The following is a 19420-nucleotide window of genomic DNA, read 5'->3' as shown; positions in this document are numbered from 1 at the left end:
AATTGTAAATTCAAAATATTAAGGTGGCCTTCGAAAGGAGAGGACCATTCGATAGTTTCGAGTTTACTTATATTAAATGTCCATTCGTGAAATTCACGAATGAATTATAATGAGACTGATCGTGTACCGATCGGGCACCGATGGGGTACTGATCGGGTCTCCCAAGCTGGCCCTGATCTGGGCGTGTGTTTCATCCGCGATCTGGCCCGGACCAGAATTCCCGATCGGGACTCGATCTGGACTGGTCCGGCCCCGATCGGGGCCAGATCAAAATTACTGCACGGGAATTGGAACAAGTTATGGGTTTCCACAAATAAAGTGCATGGTATTACAGCAGCTTTTCGCGTGGCTATAAATGTCAGAACATTAGTTCAAACAGATAAAAAAATAAGGCATGGGAATCATTCTCTTGATTTATTTAAATATGAAAGCGTGTGATGCTATTAGCACTAAAAATAACGAAACTGCAAATAGTGTAGAAACTTAAGTATTTTTCAATGACGTAAAAGGATTGGTGGAGGTTTTTGAAAAATTTGCCTTCCAATATAATTAAGAACTTAAACAATCATAAAGTTGATGATGCAGATGGTATGAACGCTAAAAGGCTAAAAAGTAGTGGCAAATACATACCTCAAAGACTGAGCGAGTTGATGAATTATGTGCCGAGATAGGGGAAGTTCTAGATGATTGGAAAAATGCAATCATTTTTCCAATATATATATATATATATATATATATATATATACACAAAAAAGGGTGATAAATGCAACTGCAATAATTACAGAGGTACCATATTACTGTGCAGATCAGATATTTAACTTAAGACAGGTCACGACAAAAGCTAGAGAGTAAACAAACAAATTTTCTGTGCATTTGTTGGCCTAGAAAAAGCGTTTAATAAAGTAGATAGAAGTAAGCTTTGGGAAGTCCTGAACAAGTACGGAGTCAATAGATGACTCCTACAAGCAATAAGAACAATGTGTGCAGGTAACAAAGCGTGTGTAAGGGCAAATGGACAACTGAAGGATTGTATTGATATTATACGAGGTGTGAAATAAGGAAGATTTCTTATTAAATTTAAAAATAACATTTTTTTGACTGGGTTCTTTTGATTCAACATAAAAATATTTTTATATCACAAGAAAATTTATTCAATTTTAATAAATGACGTCACGAAGTTTGCTTAATTTAAAGAAATTATTTGTTTAAATGATTCGTTTGATTTGAAACAAAATTCTTTTGATTCAAAAAAGTTATTATAGGAATAATGAAAGAAATAATTTCTTTAGAGTCAGCTATTTGAAATAAGCTAATTATTTCTTTGAATCAAAGAAAAGTTTTCTTAATCCACATTACCAATGCGCCACGGAATTGCGCAGAACAAATCACTTTGATTATTTCACGTTACCGCGTCTTTCGGTAATCATTTTAAATCGCTAAAATTTATGATGAAGAAGTGCGCGACATCCTTGCATCGTAGTGATTTGCAGAAAGCGTAGCAGGTTTCCACTGTGTAAATCGTGTAAATATATACTTTTATACAGCAACCTAACCTAGCTTTTATGTGAATTTTTGTTACTTCTATGCACAATTTCGTAAAAATTTATTTTTTTACCTTAAATTGCCGTGAAGAATTGTAAATTATGAAAGAGTAAAATTTATTTACATACAAAAAATATTAAAATAAATTTTTTTCTCAGCTGAACAAATAGATCATGCAATTTTCTTGAAACTCGAGTTACCGAAGCCAGTTATTGAAAAAATATTACAGTTGTAAATTGAGTATGGAATTATTTGCTTTATGAGAGAGCTAATTTATTTATAATTCATTATTGGATTCAAAGGAAATGTATATTTATTTTAATTTAACCAGTTCCCTTTTTGCAACCAAAACAGTTATTTCATTTAAAGAAATGTAAATATGAAAAAAAGTTTATTTCTTTGGTGTAAAGAAATTTTTTATTTAAAGCAATCAAATATTTCTTCAATTCAAAGAAATATTCAATCTGAAGAAACGAAATATTTCTTTAATTTAAAGAAATTTTGCATTTAAATGATCGAAATTTCTTGGAATCGAATAAAAAAAAATTAACAACAAAATTTCTTGAAATCCAACAATTAATTCTTTGGCCATATATCAATACTAGAATTTCCTTGAATCAAAGAAAGTTTCTTTGATTCAACAAAACTTTTTTCTGGGTGAAGAGTGAGAAAACAGTATGCTTTATTGTCTTAGACGATGAGAGGATTGAATAAGTTGATAATTACAAGCATCTTGAAAGTTTATTTATTACGTATGGAAAGATTGATGGAGAAATAGTCAGGCGTATAAATGAGGTTAGAAAGTTTATCGATCGATAGGAGCCATTACCATAAGTTAAAAAAACAAATACAGTGAAACCCTTCAATATCGCTCCCCGATATAGGCCTTCCGAGAATCCACACCGCCCCGAGTATAGAAGTAAAGGTGCTGTGCGGGATGTGAAGTGGTTACTCAGGCGTAAACAAACAAAAATGTTTAAATCCGTGGCGGGCTCTCAACGGGTATGTTGCCACTCAACGTCAGTCCCAAAACCGGCGCAGTAGAAGGGTTTCATTGTAAAGCTAAAATTGCAATATATAATTCTGTACTTGCACCCATTATTATACTATATGGTAGCGAGGCCTAGACTTCCCAAGTAAAGGTTAGGGTAAATTTATGGCGGTGGGCATGCAATTCCTGCGAAATGTGTGCTTTAAAACGCTAATCGACATTTCCTGGTATGATTCAGGCATGTTGAAAGAATGAAAGGAGGAAGACTGATGAAGCAAGTCTTTAGGTCAAGGATTTGGTAGCGTACCAAGTTGTTGACCGAAGAACGAATGATGGGAACGTGTAAATGAGCATCTAACCCAGACGGCAAACCGAATTCTTTACTAATGAAAAACGAATTCAAATTTACGAACACGAATTCGTAGTAGAAAAATTCAGTTTTTGTTCATACAGAATTCTTTCTCAATTCATGTTATAATCGTAGTATGACCGCGGAAATTAATTTGGGAGGAATTGAAAAAGAATTCGGGCGAACACATCAAGAATTTTAAGTCGGGCTGTTGCCGGGGTTTCTGGTCGGAATCCGACCAGCATCGTCACGCTGCGCTGGCCAGCGTCCGGCCATGGAGCATGGCCGGTAGCTGGCCTGGGAGCCCGACCGTGGCCCGAACAAGATCAATTGGTGCTTTACAAGATTAAAATGATTCGGGTATCAATTGTATAAAGAGCATCAGTCAACATTAACTATTTTCACGTAGTCGTTGAAAGACAAAAAAGGCATTTAAAAAATAAATATTAAATTATTGCGAGTATTTTGGGTTTAAATATTAATAGTCGCGTGCTATTTTGTTTTTTTTTCTTCGTTTTAGACTATTTTACAACTTTTTACAATGACAGGAAATGTAATTTTTTATGAACATTTAAAATTTTTAATTAAGGATCTCAGAAATTGAATCGTGAATGTTGAAAATTTCTTAATAATAAAATTTTCTTAACTTTCGTGTAAGGTTTGGTTTTTAGGTATTTTGTACTATTTTGCAACATTTAAGATTGCTATAAAACGTAAATGTAAGTCTAAACTCATGAAACCTTAAAGTTTGTGGTGTCAAAAAAATATTCACTCAATATATTTCCACACGTGGAACATCTATGCGGGTACACGCATCCATTTTTTAATGAAATCAGATAAAGTAATTAAGTTATGAAGAAAGTTTAACAATTTTATTATTGCCAATCAGCGTCTGGCCAGCTACCGTCTGAGCATTCGATCATAAGATTTGTCCGATCAGAGCCCAGCCAGCCCCCGACTGGAGTTTTGCATTAATTTGTTCACATGTTCAAGTACACAATTATTTGCTATTGCACAATCACTACACTATTTATAATCGCACGCTATGCAAATTTTTATTTGCCGCGGGTTCGAACCCTATATGTTTCGCTTTTCTGACGTATAAAGCCTCGCAGCTAATCTAACTTGAAGTATGAAAACAAAAATCTGAAAAATAACCTACAGCTGTGCAGGGCCGTCTGCCAACTGTTGTGACCCATTCTGTAAAAAATGTTGCTAGACTTATAATAATATATGTACTAAGATTTTAGATATATTACAAATTATTATTGAATATGTTATGTGATTAAACAAGATTTAAAATTAATTCAAAAATATTTCAAGATATTTTAAAAGATTTTAGAGAAATCAATATGTATTTTAAGAAATTTTATCGATTTTAAAGGATTTCGACCAATTTCCAAAGATTTCAAGAGATTTAACAGACTTTAAAGAATTCGAGAATATTATTTATATTTTTAAATTACTTCAAAATCTTAAAAATCATTTAAATTCTACTGAAATTCCTTTAAAATTCTCCCAAATTACTTAAAATCTTTGAGCAATGATTCGATTTCTTGTGAATATAAAAAAAAGTCCGATCGGTTAGATTTGAACGAGCGTTCCTCGGAATGCCACCCAAAAAAACACCAAAGTACTTTCATAAATACCTGTAAGACTTAAAATTTAATACTCTTGCTTGTTTATTTACTTGACACTCGGGTTTCATTTTTAAAAAACAATTCAGTGAAACAAAATTTTTTGATAATAAATTTCATTTTTAATGAAAATGCGAAAATATTAATTTCATATAGTTTTTCCACTTTGCAAATGTGATGTCAAAGCATCCATTACAAAAAATAAAGAATTAAAGCAAAGTAAAGTTTTTGCACGAAAATCGGCCGGATGTAAAGGACTTCTAATCAACGTGAGAGATAAAAGTTGTCTACGCCTTGTTTTCAATATTTCGTTGGCGCAAGTACTGCAAAATTAAATAGAATGGATATAACACCGCCGTCAAAAGATCGAAAAAGGAATAATTTCACAGTAAACCCCAGGAATAAATTTTATCTTTCAAAAACATAAAAACGTTGCATCACGTTTATCTAACGAAAGATAAAATTAATCTGAAAAAAAGATAAAGTTTATCTGACGTAAATGTTTTTTTGACATAGGTTATATGTCAGAAGGCTGCATCAATTTCAACAGAAAAAATGTCCTTCATAAATTTCAAAATTTTCGCGGTATTCAATTTTAAATATTCTTACTTTATTTCACTAATTTTATACCCAAAAATCACTCACCTACACTTAGTGAATACACAGTCTGCACTTTGGTTAGTTTACACCAAATAGTGTTTGTTTACAATTTTTGAAGTCTACATCAGAGTCGATAGAAAACTGAAGATTTATTCAACAAAAGTAAGGGACTGAAGTTGGCTGAGAGTTCTTACTCATACATCTTCAGTCCCTTACTTTTGTCTGACATATAACCTATGTCAAAAAAATATTTACGTCAGATGAACTTTATCTTTTTTCAGATAAATTTTATATTTCGTTAGATAAATGTGATGCAACGTTTTTATCTTTTTGATAGATAAAATTTATTCCTGGGGTTTACTGTGTTGATAATACTGTTACAAAGTACCATTTCAATAATTTTGGAATACTTGATTAAATACTGAAAGAAATTGAAGTTAATTTTTTCTGCATTTGTTTGTCATTAAAGTTAGTTTGAAAAGGATTCGCCGAGAGTTCGTGATTTATTCATTTGAGTTTATTTATAAATCACTTCGAGCGGTCGTAAAATGTTCCATTTCAAAATACTTAGAAGCTCATTAGAGATTCTTTAAGAATACTTGTACGAACTCAAAATTAGTTAAAAATAGATCAATATAATTATTTTTATATTATTATCTATAATTTACGAATTTAATTACGTCATTCATATTGTACTCTGACTTCAAAACGAATTGAGGGTTATTTTTTAATAGGCTTGTTGTCTTGGTTAGGCAAACGGATATGAAAATCATAGAAACACAAGAGCTTGCGTGAGAAAATGTGTGGATCGGAAAGGAGGGGAAGGAAAATAATTAGGATAAAGTGTATGGATCTTGCTATGTGATTATTACTTTATATTTCTGTGTGATCTATAAAACACAGTGACTTTGTGAAACTCTTCTCCTATGACGATTACTAGCTGGCCTGATCAGCAATTTATGTTTGAGCTGCATTGTGGAACAATCACGTTACTTAAAAAAGTTCTACGGGAATTCTGTATTAATCTAAAAACGATAACGCCCTCTCCCCTTTATACTGCTTTGCACACTTCTTTTTCTCATTTTTTCTCATACGAACTCCCTGATCCACTCTAGGCTCGACTCTCTAAATCTGAATAATTGAAACGTCACTGATTGTCAGTGAAATTTCACTGATTCAAATAGCTAGACATGGGTTACTGACAATCAGTGATAGGTTACTTATTGATTCAGTGAAATAACCACTTTTGAGGGTTGGCAGCACCGCACCATTTCGATTAAGCAATCATAATAAAATAATATTTTAGTACATTAAATCAAAGAATCATAGTAAAAACTTAAAAGCCATCAATATGATCATATATTGAAAAGGTGATAAGTTCCGATACTTTTGAATGACAAACAACCTCACATATTACTTTAATTTCAAGATTGAACTGTCATGTATGAACCAGTTAAGTATTTCCTATATGAGTTAGAGTATATTTATACCGCAGTTAATTCAGAAGACTTACAGTCCGAAAATGAAAAAATGTATTTTATTAAGGAATTCTTCTTGCTACTTAAGTAAAAGAGTAACAACAACGCTTAACTTAAAAATGTAGAAGTTATGCTTCACATGATTTACTCTGGTGTTACCGAACTGATTAGTGAATAAGACCGAAATCACTGATTAATCAGTGAAATGTCTAACTACTTTCTCAATCAATGAATTTTGCACTGATTCATATTTAGAGAGGAGGAGGGAGTCATGCTTGTCCCGAAAAAATGTTCACTTAATGGTATACTAATGAAGTTAAATAAGTAAAAGGAAGGTAATTAGTGTGCAGGAGAAATCTCGATCCCGCTGACTATGCCTTCCACCTCTCTTCAGCATATTTTTATACTAATTATTTCAGAGCGAAAGACATGCGCCAAACTCCTACGCCTTTTTGCGTCTCTTTATCCTTCTTTGTTCTTTTTATTCTCTTATACCTAAAAATGGAGAACTCGACCCATGACAATGTTGCTTATGTATCTTTTTACTTTGGACGGAAGTGTAATTCCCACAAAGACGCACGTCAAACGCCTTCGTTTTCTCTGTCTCCTTCGGCAAAATTCCACTCATCAATATTTTGCTCAAAACGTGCACGTGTCACTCTCTTCACCCACCATTTTTCTTAACAGAAACTACCTCCACCTTTATCCCTTCACTTCCACCTTGTCTTTTTAACAATAGAAATACACTCTTCTATATTCTTCTACTCCACAATCCATCTTATTCTATCAAAAAGTTATACTGCCAGAAGGACGCGTCCTTCCATTGTCACACCGCACCGGAAGTCCTAACTCAGACGCCTTTACTCTTGATAATGTTTATCGGAAAATATATTTACTGCAAAAGTTCAAATCTGATTTTTGGATCAAAGAAAATATTTAGTTTTGCAGGAATGAAATGTTAAGTCGAGTCGAATAGGGAAAGTAGAGTAAATATAATAAAAGTACTCTCAGAGGGTGAGAATATTTGATTTTATGAATGAAGGCTTGTTAGTTTAATAACGTACTTTATTAATGATATTTGATATGAAAACACCGAGTTTCACAAACTGCTCTATTTCGAAAGACGTTTTTTTTTTACTACAGACCTTTCATTATATTGGTACTTTTTACTATATTTTTCATGAATTGACAGGAAATGTGCCTTTCTTAATTTCTTATGGGCATATCACTAGAAACTTTCACTATTATGTCACTCAAAGATATCGAAGTAATTATAGAAAATACTAAAGAACTTTCTAATTCGAGGTATATATCATAGTGTAAAGTAATCTTTAAAAAAGTTCAACTAAACACAAGTTTCTACTCAAGATCAAAAGTGATTGCTGTTTGAATATTCAATGTTTAATGAATTCCGCCTGTCCCTACCCACATTTTCTTCTACCTTTTATGCTTCAACTTTATGGTGATATAAGGTTTAAATAAAAAAAAATTATAATTTCAAGATAATTAATCCAGTATCACGTGCATTTAAGAAAATCTGTATTTCGTTCTATTCAAATAAAGCTCTAGGCGTTAAAATTGTGTAACCAGATTTTGGAATTTTCACCGCTATGGTTATATTTACATATTTTATTTGAAGAAGCAAACTAGCACTCTTTAAAAAAACTATTGAAATTTAAAATTTGTGAGTAATTATAAGTGGGACGAATCAAGTTAAACTATTGTGCCTATTGGCTTCTCAAGGGAGTAGTTACAGATCGAAAAAATAAATCGACTGCATATAAAATTTTAAAACAAAGGTTATAGTCATAATACTGCTTAAAATATCATTTAAAGTTTTGAAAAAATTTACAAATTCCTTCTCGTGGTTCGTATCCAGCCTTCTGTAGTTTTGCTTACAGAACAAACACATATTAAATAACTTTTACATCAAATTTTATAGCTTCGACCGTATTGAAAATGATTAAAAATCACAACTTATTAATAAAATTATTAAATTCCTAATAAAAAATCCAAATAATTACATTAGTTAGGCTACAGGTTAGCTTTTTTTTACAGAATATCATTAAACAGCACCCATAGCTAATATGATAAAATATTTAGTTTTGTACCTGCAAAAATTTGGTCGTCGTTCTTTGTAGTGACAAGTGCAAGGTACCAGAGATATACTTATATACATCCATACACGATTCAATTGATTTTTTATTCATAAATATATTTTAATAAATTCGGATAAAAACACTACACTGCCAATTCATGTGACTATTATAGCATCCTTAATTTTCAATAACATTGAGTAAAATTTATATAAGATCTATTGTAGAATGAATCACCAAAGCAATGTAATTAGTTTTTTTAAACATTATTATTTTAATAGCTTGGCTTGCCTTTAAGTTAAATTAAAAATATTATACTTTTTATTCACAGAAAAATCGATTATACAAGAATATAAAAAAGCTTTTTAATGGAGAGTCGAAACAATAAGTTATTAAATTAACAATAAGGAAGGAAAAAATAATCGCATAATAAGGTTTTTATCATTGCAATTTTTTAGATGATCCTAAATTATTTTATTTGTCATCAAATAATTGAAACTCTTCATTACAACAGGCTATCTTCAAACCAAATATTACAGCAAATGAAGATTAAGTTTAAAACTTATATAAACACCCTGATACCTGCTAGAACCGAGTGAATCACGCTTACCTTGAAAGGGGTTTGGCTTAATAATGTCATGATAATAATAAAAATAATTCTTATTTCATAATAATAATTAATAATTAGCTTAATATTTAAAAAATAATAATATTTCATAATTTGTGAGACTGATTAATACACAGTAGAGAAGTATACAACCCTCGAATAGTACAGTGGGGTCAACGCCAACCCCAGGATGATTTACAAATGTATTTTTAAAAAGAACAAAATTATGTTACAGTATTAGAGTTCTGTTCTTATTGTTGAGTAGAGGGATACTGACGCAATCGCAACTAAAACATTTAAAAAAATTAGGGTACGTTCGGCATTTAATAAAAAATTGATGTACTCGCAGAAGGTATGGCTGAACAAAGTTGAATATTCAAAGAATAATTTTGTTTTTTTGAAGTATGCAGCGTGCTATGATGTTACAGAGTTCAAGAATCGCATGTTTTTAATAAATTACATACTTTACGTAAAATTTAATCTAATTTTGTAATTCAAATGTTGCATTTTAATATTTAAGCGAATCGAAGATAATTTTTAAAATATAAATTGTACTGTGATAGATATGAATAATCCATAATCATGGAGGTTGTCATTTAGAGAAATTGCAGACATAATATAACTCTGAATTAAAGTGACAATAAATGAATAATTTACTTTAACGTTTCAATTGGAAAATTAAAGAAAATATTCATCTATGAACGCTTTTAATTCTAAAATTTTGGGTATATTTGTTTTGGTTTTAAGCAATAAAAATGGTTAAATACTTGGTCGGAAATACTTAGCTGTTTGGCAAGAACCCTTAAGGAGGATGCTGATCTTTAAAATAATATTATAATATTTTAAATTATATTAATGGTGCCTTTCTAATTTTTGAAGTAAAATTTCCAACTTCCGTTCAATTGCCAAACCTAGCCATTATTTTATGGTGTCAATGAATACTTGAATAATTATATTTTTCTAAATTTATTGAAGTATTTGTGAAAATATTTTAGTGCATAATTATGATTTTATGGTAGTAAAAGGGTATTTATTGTTCATTCTTACTGAAATTAGTATATGTTATTTCTGAAAATTTTGCTGTTAATAAAGTGAGACCATATATGCAGTATTATGAAATTATTACTAAATAAGTAATCTTTTCATCCTTTTTTTTTGTATTTCACAAGAACGTGCTTACAACTTTTTTTCTAATATCATGATGATCTCGAAGTTGCGGATTTTCATCCTTAAACTAACTGTTTGGTTTTGTTTATATTTATTTTGGTTTCACTTTTTGTAGCCAGTCAATAGAGTTAATATATTAATGTATGTTATAAAATTAGCATTAAAAGATATAATATCAATAATTAATTTTCTTGTTATTTTTTTAAAGAACGTTACAAGACCATGCCACTATTGGAAAAATAATTAATCTGAAATGCTGGTTTTTTCTAATTCCGCAGGTGGTGAGAAGTTAAATGGAAGACAGAAAAAAGCAATATGTCATATGAAAACGCGGATCGACCATCAATAACAGTTACCAAAATAATCTGAAAAGCTGGAAAAACTATCAACAAAAAATGTCGGAAGAAGAGGATGCAACTTACGCTTGGAGAAACCAGTTCATCTTTAAACTGATCAATCGATTTAAAGAACCTGGAAATGAAACAGAGGATTTTTCAAAACCGCTCTTAAGGCCAGTTTTTTATAACATTTATCCGTTACTGATCTTCGTCTATTCTCTGCTCATAATTTGCGGCATAATCATAAACTTCTCCATGTTCTACCATATCTTAAAATTTAAATTATATAGAGATCCTACGAACGCGTTTCTTATCAACATGATAATATCCGATGTAATCAAATGCATTTTTGTACTTCCTATTTCTTTGGCTGTGATGCTGATCGACAACTGGATCTTCGGAAAGTTTCTCTGCTTTTTCCTTCCTATATTACAGGTAGGTCAAAAACATTTCATATTTGCAATATTGGATATTACAAGGTTGCCGAAAGAACTAGTGGTACCAATTATTTTTCAAATAGTTCGGGCGAAATTGCTTCATTCCACCCATCTTTTTCCCAGTAGCCCATTTCCGACAAGCAAAAAAACACCACGATCATTAAAGTGGAAATACTATTAATGATAAGCAACTTTAAAAACATACTCGCTAAATCTGAAATAGTTAACATTTAACTAATTCAATCAGTACACTCAGTTTCTACTGGAAAATTAGTTACTTTCAAGGTTTTGACTAATGAATTAGTTTGTACCTTTCCAATTGAATTAGTCAAAAAGGTGACTTATTTTTATTATTCATTTCTGAGAACTACCAATCCATTAGTGAATTTCTAAACATAACCACTTTCAAGTCGTTGAAATAAAAAAAGAGAAGATTATTTTGTTACTCAAACAAACTTTCAAGAAAATGCGAGAGAGTGGATTTTAAAGAAGACACTAGCTATTGCTGAAATTCATGAGAAGTACCTCGGACTTTTCGATTAAAACGGAGAAATAGTGAGTTTATAATATAAATATATGACAAACTCGCTTCAGCTTTTTATATTGCAACAGGGATTACAGTGGTTCACCAGCTCAATTTTAGGGAAAATAGGGGATTTTTGCTTTTAAAAACGAGTCTCCAGTTTGTACTTTTATTATTTGATTAATAGTTCTTTTCTTCGCTGCGATAAGTGCCAAGTATTAAAAATAAATCTCATCGTGCAATTCAAAAAACGATTCAAAGTATTGTCTTAGAAATAAAAATTTGCGTTACGAATATGTGGATCTCTCCGAAAGCGTCTCATTTTTTACTAATCAATTAGTAAATTTCGACTAACGAACTAATTGAATTGGTTAGTCGAAATTAACCAATTCAATTAGTTATTTTTCACCAATTATCAGTTACTCAGTTCTTGCTTCTACAATCAGTAAAATTTGACTACTAATTAGTTTAATTTAACTAATTTGCATTTAGCGAGTAAACTTAAAAAAGTAAAATTTGTTAACAACATGTTTTTTCTAAAAACTCATTTTTGGAAGCATACTTCTTTTTAAGCCTTTTCGTGCAATGTTCTCACAAAATTTGACTTTTTTAGGTTTATGATTTTAAATTTCCTATATGCATTTAATAAACAGAGATAGTAAGCCATAGACGTTGTTGCGGTTCTCTTAAGTTCACTGGCTAAATCTGAATTATTTAAATTTTAACTAATTAGCAGTCAAATTTAACTAATTGCAGAAGCAAGAACTTCGTAACTGATAAGTGAGCAAAAATAACTAATTGGATTGGTTACTTTCGTCTAACCAATTCAATTAGTCAAACGCTAGACGTGGCACGCCACCGGTCGCCTTAGTAGACCGTGGCGAAACTACTAATTCTTTAGTCAAAAATCTACTAGTTCGTTAGTCAAAATTTACTAATTGATTAGTCAAAAATGAGACGCTTTCGGAGGGACGTGCATGTCCGTAACGCAAGTGTTTATTTCTAAGACATCACTTTAAATCGTTCTTTTAAATTGCACGATGATATTCAATTCCTGTTGCAATATAAAAAACTGAAGCGAGTTTTTCATATATATTCATTATAAATTCACTATTTCTCCGTTTTAATCGAAAAGTCCGGGGTACTTTTCGTGAATTTCCATGATAGCCAGTGTCTGCTTTGAAATTCCCTAGCTCGCCTATTCCGCAAAGTCTGTTTGAGTAACAAAATAATCTTCTCTTTTTCTGCGTCAACGACTTGACAGTGGTTATGTTGTGAAATTCACTGATGAATTGGTAGTTCTCAGAAATGACTAATGAAAATTAGTTATTTTTTTTTACTAATTCAATTGGCAAGGTACAAACAGTGGCCCGTCTACTAATTGATTAGTACATTTTTGTAATAAATAAAATTCATTCTATGGAGGTTTTTTGAGGCATACATTCTGAATATAAAATAAAAAAATTAAAATTAAAGATGGTTGGTCGAGAAAATAGAATTTAGGTCAAAATTGTTTTGAAATATGATGAGAACATGTTATCTTTCCGTAAGATTAACCATATGGTTATCTCATACCTTGCATGCAAGATATGAGTAGCAATAGCACCCCTTCTTAACAATTTTCCAACATACTATATACTCGTTTTTGTATTTAAAACCTTTTTTCATCTCGCTTTCAAAGATCTTCTGATCACATCAGCACAATCTATTCATAAAAATGTATTACAAAAAATGTTAAGGCTTTAATATTGATCTTCAACTGTATTTTTATGATCAAAAAACTCTCAGATATTCAAAACATTTTTTTTCGTTAGCTGAAATAAAATTATAGTTGAAAAAAAACATAAATTAAAAAAAAAATATTCATGAAATTAAGAATATTGTGAAGATAAGAATTTTTCAAATCTGCAGTTTGCTTACATCCAAAACCCAGCCATATGAAAATCAGCTCTAAATTAATGATAGTTTTTAGGGTCCTAATACACTACTTATTTACACATTATTTTTTATTTCCAAAATTTTTTTAAACAACATGCATTCTACAATCTAAACTGAAATATAATATTTACGACTTTCTTAATTTTTTCTGGAAAAAGGCATTTTTTTAATATTTGAATTTCAAGAAGTCAACTTTTGCAGGTAAAGGATGTTTTTTTATTTTCGACTATGGAATAGGTTTATCTTTCGGGTGTCGTCTCCGAATTAAATCTTTAGCCATATTTCACTATAAATGTCCTCCAAATCCAACAAATAAGAACATATTCGCCGCATCTTCTCTTACTACTTTCTCCTTTACTTCTCCCTTTTCTCGCTTCCCCAGATCAAACTCTGCTTGCCCTACTTCCCTTCTCGAGCACTAACATATCATCTCCTACAAGCCCTTGTTTCTAATCATTTCCCCTATTTCCTCTCATTTTCATTTAGATTTCTTACTTCTCCTCCCCAATTCCTTATAATTTTCCTCCCTGCATTACCGCTCACTTCTTCTAGTTCCCTCTCACTCCCTCTTCTCAATCTCACTGACGCTCACTTCCCCTTATCCTCATCATTTTCTTGAATCCTCCTCATTTCCCCTAATTCACCTCCGTTCATGTCTCCTCACTTCACCAACTTCCCCTTTGTACGCCGTTTTTACTGTTTGTGCATCCAATATTTTTGTGTGTACCCTCCTGTTTACGAAATTAGGGGCGAAACTTAATGGGGGGTGGGGGGCTAACATCCCGCATCCCTCCGAAATTAAAATTTCTCAAATTTTCTTTTTGCATACTTTTGTACTGTTTGTAAATTTAATATTTTCCTCTGTACCCTCTTGGTTCCCGGCTATGGGAAAATCCAAATTTCATGCCATCCCCCCGAAAATAAAGTTTCTTAAATTTTCTTTTTGCATACGTTTGTACGTCGTTTGTACTGTTTGTAAATTTAATATTTTCACATGTACCCTCTTGGTTGTCCGGCTATAAAAAAATCAAAATTTCGTGCCAACCCGCCGAAAATAAAGTTTTTCTACATTTTTGTTGCATACGTTTGTACGTCATTATACTGTTTATAATTTAATATTTTAGTCTGTACCCACTTGGTTGCCCGACTAGGAGAAAATAACAATTTCGTGCCATCCCTCCGAAATTAACACTTCTCAAATTTTCTTTTTTCATACGTTTGTACTGTTTTTACATTTAATATTCTCGCTAATATTTCGTTTGTTTGTACAAGCGAAGCACAAACATATGCAAAAACAAAATTTGAGAAATTTTTATCTCGGGGGGGGGGGGGGGGGGGGGGGGGGGGGGGGCAGCACGAAATTTTGATTTTCCCCTATCCGGGCAACCAAGAGGGTACAAACGAAAATATGAAATCTACGAATTGGAAAAACGACTTATAAACGTATGCAGAAAGAAAATTTGAGAGATTTGAGTTTCCGGTGGATGGCACGAAATTTTTATTTCCCCGAAACCGGGCAACCAAAAGGGTAAAAACGAAAATATAAAATGTACAAACAGTGAAAACGAGGTACAAACATATGCAGAAAGAACATTTGAGAAATTTGAGTTTCGGGTGGATGGCAGGAAATTTGGATTTTCACCTAGCCGGATAAACAAAAGGCTAAAAACGAAAATATTAAATGCACACATAGTACAAAGGACGCACAAACGTATACAAAAAGAAAATTTGAGAAATTTTTATTTCTGGGGGATGGCAAGAAATTTTGATTTTTCCCTAGACGGGCAAATTCCCCTAGGGGAAAAACTTCACGGGGGTCCTCAATGCCCCTAATTTTCTTCCCCCACTTCTCTTACCCCACTTCTTTTACCTAATCATACACTATAAAAAAAATCGAATGAATTTGAAATTTCTGGTGGATGTAAATAAAAGGATCCTCGTGTATTGGATTAACTTTACGAAAAGTTGTAAGAATCCCCCTAGCGATGAATTTCACAATTGAATCTGTTCTGATATTACAATTCGGCCGATAATTTCACACACGGAAATGTAAAATTCATTATGTGATAGAATAAACTAAAATAAAATTTCTTCGGGCGACAGGTTTCGAACACTCGAAGCTCAAACTTCGTTTAATTTCATGAAGATTGAAGAAACACAAGTCGGACACGTTACTACCTACCTAAAACACATAAGATACAATGTTATTTTAAGGTGATTTTACCGACACATGGTATTTTTACACGCTGCGACTGAATTTTCCCTTGTGAATGTGAAGTTCGTATGAGGGGATTTGTAATTTTGTTTTTATCGAGTGTTTAAAATTACACTGCTGTTCGAGGGTCCTTTTATTTACATCGCTAGAGGATGTAATTTTACACACTTTTATAAAATCACACAGTGAAGTGTATGATATTTACAACGATACAATATGTAATTTATCGATACTTTGTAATTTTACACAAATCTTTTTTTACAGTGTACATTATTTTCTCTCACACGACCGAAGCTATTAGGGTTTCTGCCCGGGGCTACGAAACCCTGAAATTTTAAATTGAGCATTTTGAAAATGAAGATTTTTCAAAACAAATGTTTTTCAAAGGAAAATTTAACACACGCCAGACATCGATGTTTTGAAATATTTCGTATTTTTTCCTAAAATCTCGAAATTTTATTTGCATTTTTCTCTTGACTAACCCACTATATATAAATAATAAAAAGGATTTGATCATTCGTAACATAATTATGAATCACATTTCTTAAAAATGGAGAATCATAGCGGATGTAAGGAAAATCTTCATTTATATTGTTTTGATTCTATAAGACGCAGAGACGGAAATAGTTGCAGGAGAAGAGCAGCAAAAAGGGGATCAAAATTACATTGATTTGAATGACTTAATACACCTCTTTTGATTCATTCAAGCCCTAATGAATGGAGAAAGTTAGAGAATTAACAGAGAATCAAACGTTTCATTCGTCTAAAATATTGTGTAATCCGATAAATTGAGTTTCGAGCAGGAAAACAATATCACGTTGGTTTTCCCAAAGGCCAGGTTAAGTACTTCTGCAGGAATATAATTTCATTCAACTGTGTATGGGAGAGGATTAATGTTAATTACAAACCAAACCAGGAAAGGAGAAAATCAGGTTTTCAGTGAGGTAGTACGTATAAATTATCGGTATTCGCAATCCTGATTGCGAAACAGTAAAAACAAGTACGTAACTCTTTTAAACCCCGAGATGGATCCACCTTTAAATTATACATATTTTTCTGGCCTTAGGTAAGCAACATCGGGCTAATTTTAAGAACTCTTTATCTGATTTTTAAAATTTAGCATTTTAAGGTTGCTGATTTTTAAGTATTGTTTTTAAACTTAAAATACTAATAATTTAAAGAAAAATCGTTAACATTGAATTCAGTTTGCTAGGAAAAAGTATACCGAGAAAGTCAAACTAGATAAGAGTAGAGTTCTTAGTTGTTTATATTACTTTGAGAATGGTAAGAAGAATGTAACGGAGAATTCAGTCAACCGAGCGATAAATTCTTTGACATGAGCCTTAGTACGTTTCCAGGGTGACAAATTTTAACCAAGTGTACAAAACGATGCCCCCTCCCCCGAAAGGGTGTCACCCTTTTCGCTTGTTCAAAAAAAAACTTTCCCTTCTTCTCGTTTTTTCGCTTAAATGCGAACTGAATTAATAGAATCCAATTAAAAAATTCAACTATTTTTTGGTAACCATTTTCTTAAATTGACAAGTCTACTGTTTTACTTTTGTTTAGGAATTCATCTGTTTTTGCTAAAAATTGTACTATTTGGTAGAATATTTTATTATTTTGTTCAGAATGCAACAATTTGGCTAGTCATCAGTCTTGGTCTAGATTAAATTTTTTAAAGTAAATATTTAACTATTCCGTTTTTGGTTGAATATTGATATTTTTAAATAGAAATTTGATCTTTTCTGGTCGAAAACTGCACTATTTTGTAGAAAATTCATCATTTTTGGTTAAATTTAACTGTTGTTCGTTTTAAGTTCAAATCGTTTTTGGTTGAAATATCAACTACCACAAGTTTGGGTGACAACTTACCCTTTTTGGTTAAAAAATCAACTACTTGGTGTAAAGTTGACCTGTTTTGTAAAAAAATCGTTTTTTTCTTCTTAATGAAGCATTCATAATTTTAGTTGAAAATTCATAAATTTAGTTATAAACTATTTTTCTGGAGAAATAAAAATTTTTGTGTAGAATATTCGCCTTTTTTGCGTGAAAACTCAAAAATTTCATGGAAAATTAAATTATTTCGTTAAAAATGAACTTTTTTGTTGAAAATTATTATAGTTAGTTGAAAATTCAACTATCTTAGTGGAAAATAAATTATTTAGTTGAAAATCCAACTAGTTGGAAAAAAATTCCAGTATTTTGTTAGAAAAATTCGCCTTTTTCGTTACAAAATAAATCTTTTTGATTGAAAATTCATCTTTGTGCTTGAGGATTCAACTATTTTCTTACTATTTTTTGTTGAAAGTAACTGATTTAAAATAAATATGCAGGCATATTGATAACTGAACTCACTAGAAATGCGAAAAACTGCAAAAAAATACGTGTAATACGTGTTTAGCCAATGGCCACATTATTTTCCGAGGGGAAGGGGCGAGGGGGAGGGAGAGACAAAACTAAGGCCTGGACTAAACTTTGAACACGAGCGGAGGTACGTTTAACTCCATATCTTTCGGGACCAGGCACAGCGGCATCAAATTTGTATCCAAAAGTGGATCTCTTCGGTGCAGTGGGGAAAGCAATTGAGTGATTCCTAACTAATACATTCATGTTGAAAATAAAAATATTACAACTCATTCAGAGGTGTGACTGAATCCAATTTCGAAATTTAGGCTTGGAAAAAATTCAAACTTATTCGTTTGAAAGCGATTGCTATACGAGGTGTGTTCAAAAAGTAAGGTGACTTTTCAATTTTCGCGGGCTACGTACATTCAAGTTTTAAATTTTTTGTTTTGTTGTGTTGGTACACTCGTCACGATGATATGTTCACAGTTTTGACTATATAGCTCGAGTTGTTTTTCTGGCAGAGGCGTAAAAGGTTAGAAGGGTTTGGTGTGCTCGGCGATTTTCTTCTTTCGAAAAAAATGGAGCAAAGAGTTTGCATTAAATTTTTTGTGAAAAATGGAATTCAGTGCTCTAAAACTCTTGAAATGTTGACAGTTGCATACGGTGAGTCTACTCTAAGTAAGAAAAATGTGTGTAAGTGGTACAAGCTGTTCCAAGAAGGCCGAGAGGATGTCGAAGACGAACCTCGCCCTGGACGTCCCAGCACGTCAACAACAGATGAAAACGTTCAAGCAGTGGAAGAAGTGGTGTTGAAAAATCACCGAATTACCATAAGAGAAGTTGCTGAAGATGTTGGCATATCGGTTGCCTCATGCCATGCTATCTTTTCGGACGTTTTGGGCATGAGACGTGTGTCAGCGAAATTTGTTCCAAAACTGCTTAATTTTGATCAAAAGATCCATCGCATGACCATCGCTCAGGAGATGTTGAATTGAGTCAATAATGATCCTGATTCTCTCAAAAGGGTTATAACTGGGGATGAATCGTGGGTATTTGGTTATGACGTCGAAACTAAAGCCCAATCGTCTCAGTGGAAGCATCCTGAGTCTCCAAGACCGAAAAAAGCACGTCAAGTTCGGTCAAATGTGAAGGTTTT

At 32.0% G+C, this 19420-nt stretch overlaps 1 protein-coding gene across 1 annotated transcript in view; it reads left to right on the top strand.

Annotated features, from left to right (window-relative positions):
• LOC117169935 (neuropeptide Y receptor type 6) overlaps nt 1-19420 on the top strand; it is a 102561-nt gene that overhangs the window by 14999 nt on the left and 68142 nt on the right. The window contains exon 2 of the mRNA XM_033356445.1: nt 10746-11240. Within this exon, the coding sequence (XP_033212336.1) occupies nt 10863-11240 (378 nt within the window). The 5' untranslated portion in view covers nt 10746-10862. The remainder of the gene's footprint in view (nt 1-10745; nt 11241-19420) is intronic.

This window comes from Belonocnema kinseyi, chromosome 3 (assembly GCF_010883055.1).
Source record: "Belonocnema kinseyi isolate 2016_QV_RU_SX_M_011 chromosome 3, B_treatae_v1, whole genome shotgun sequence".
NCBI lineage: Eukaryota > Metazoa > Arthropoda > Insecta > Hymenoptera > Cynipidae > Belonocnema > Belonocnema kinseyi.
This window is presented reverse-complemented; position numbering and strand designations above follow the sequence as displayed.